General features: G+C 42.2%; 1 protein-coding gene across 1 annotated transcript in view; it reads left to right on the plus strand.

The window, feature by feature from the left end:
- Positions 1 to 491: 491 nt before the first annotated feature.
- LOC104957559 (ankyrin repeat domain-containing protein 27-like) overlaps positions 492 to 2,076 on the plus strand; it is a 6,559-nt gene continuing 4,974 nt past the window's right edge. Inside the window, exons 1-3 of the mRNA XM_010785203.1 lie at positions 492 to 581; positions 1,059 to 1,151; positions 1,524 to 1,721. Coding sequence (XP_010783505.1) covers positions 492 to 581; positions 1,059 to 1,151; positions 1,524 to 1,721 — 381 coding nt within the window. The remainder of the gene's footprint in view (positions 582 to 1,058; positions 1,152 to 1,523; positions 1,722 to 2,076) is intronic.

Consider the following 2,076-nt stretch of genomic DNA (forward strand, 5'->3'; position numbering starts at 1 on the left):
CAGAAGCACAATAACAAGTATATTTAGGTGTTTTCTGTAAATAACAGACGGTGTCAAGAGGAAGATAAGTCCCCTGGTTTGTCGCCTATACTCTAACTGTCATGAGAAAACTCAAAATCAATTTTCCAAAATCCGACACTAGAGGTGGTCTTTAACGCACCGGCAGATGACAGCGCTGACAAGCCAATGTGTGTTTTATCGCGTGTATTTATCGAGACGCTACAATACTTGTGGGCTTATCATGTTGATTCGGCCACAACAGAGGGGCAGGTCAGGGCAAACGGGCCGTTGCCCGGGCAACAATAGCCCGTACCTGTGCACGTCCCTGATCAGCATTATATATATATTAATAATATAAGGTATAATATGTTACTTTTGTGACTGGGTAAGTGCACAACACGGGAGTCGGGACGTCACGTGCCTCAAAGGTTGAGCTCCCGCCCACGTTGAGATGTTGAGGCATTGCGCACTGCATTGAGGGGTACTACGCAATGGCCGGCCGTGGCCCAACCCCACATTCCTCTGATAGGCGGAGCGTCACCGCCCAGTATTCTGGGCTGACGTCGGGTCGGATGGAATCTGTATCCGCTCGTTGTAGCCCCGTTTTTAAAAGATTTGGAGTACAGGGGAAAAGAGAGAGGGTTGTATTTTATGACACTTGGTGAGTTCCCTGGAACACCGGGGACACGTATTCATGTATAAAAGACGTACAAAAGTGCATTTAGCATGATAGGTCCACTTTAAGAAGAAGACAACACAATAAATAAACACAATGGAATAACACATTCATAAAAACCATGCATAAAAGAGATACAGAATAGTTTTAAAAACAACATTGTAAATACAGTAGGGCTTAAATAAGTTAAAAGACTTCTGGGTAAGCAGCTAAAAAAAGTAATGTTGTTAGCCTCGATTTAAAACAACTCAGCGTTGGTGAAGGCCTCAGGTTTTCTGGAAGTTTGTAAACAATGTGAAATGTGTCTCTGGCTGATCAGATAGTAAGATGACGTTCCCTGAGGATAAAACGTTGATATTAATGTTGTGTTTTGTGTCTGTAGCTGCTGCTGCTGCACTATAAAGCCAACACTGACGCTCAGGACAACAACGGAAACACACCGCTGCACCTCGCCTGCATGTACGGCCACGAAGACGTGAGTAAACACTCCATTTGTTGTTGTTGTTATTAAGAGGATTTCAGCCACGACCCTCCTATGTTTTCTTTTCTTTAATTGATCTATGAATGAATTATTTTAATATTTTTGTATGTATTATTGTTTTATTATTATGTTATTAAAACTATTATTTATTTTATTGATTAATTGTTTTTCAACCCTCAATTATGAAGTTTATTGTTATTTATTTATTAAATGTAAATAATATCTCGCACAGATTCATCTTTTAAAATATAAAAAAAAATCGTATTCTCAATTTTTTTACGCTTTCCAACGTCCTTTTTCTTACTTGTCTGTTAGCTTCTGCTGTTTTTCTCTACTCTAATAGACCATGTTGTGTGTGTGTGTCAGTGTGTGAAGGCGATGGTTTACTACGACGTGCAGAAGTGCCGTCTGGAGCTTCAGAACGATAAAGGCGACACGGCGCTGCACATCGCGGCGCGTTGGGGCTACGAGGGGATCATCGTGGTGCTGCTGGAGAACGGAGCCAACACCGACGTCTTCAACAAGAGCCGAGACACCCCGCTGCACTGCGCTCTCAACCCCAAGGTCAGGAGAAATGCCTTTATTGGATGCTGAGATGTTGTATTTCTGTGTTGGACCCTGAAGGCAGCATCCCTGGTCCAATACTGGGACGCTGTGATTTTTAATGATTGCAGAAAATAACCTCTGTGTCAAACAAACGTTTATGATACTTACACGTTTAGTTCAGCAGGATAATCTCCACATATTAACACCACTTTATGATTTCTGAAGTAAAAAGCTAATGTTGGGCTATAAAGGAACTACAGCACGGTCATATGACTTCACGTCACCACCGCTAAGCTAAAGGAGGCTAATGTTGGGCTATAAAGGAACTACAGCACGGTCACATGACTTCACGTCACCACCGCTAAGCTAAAGG

Source organism: Notothenia coriiceps, unplaced genomic scaffold (assembly GCF_000735185.1).
Source record: "Notothenia coriiceps isolate Sejong01 unplaced genomic scaffold, NC01 NC01_scaffold00027361, whole genome shotgun sequence".
Taxonomy (NCBI): Eukaryota; Metazoa; Chordata; class Actinopteri; order Perciformes; family Nototheniidae; genus Notothenia; species Notothenia coriiceps.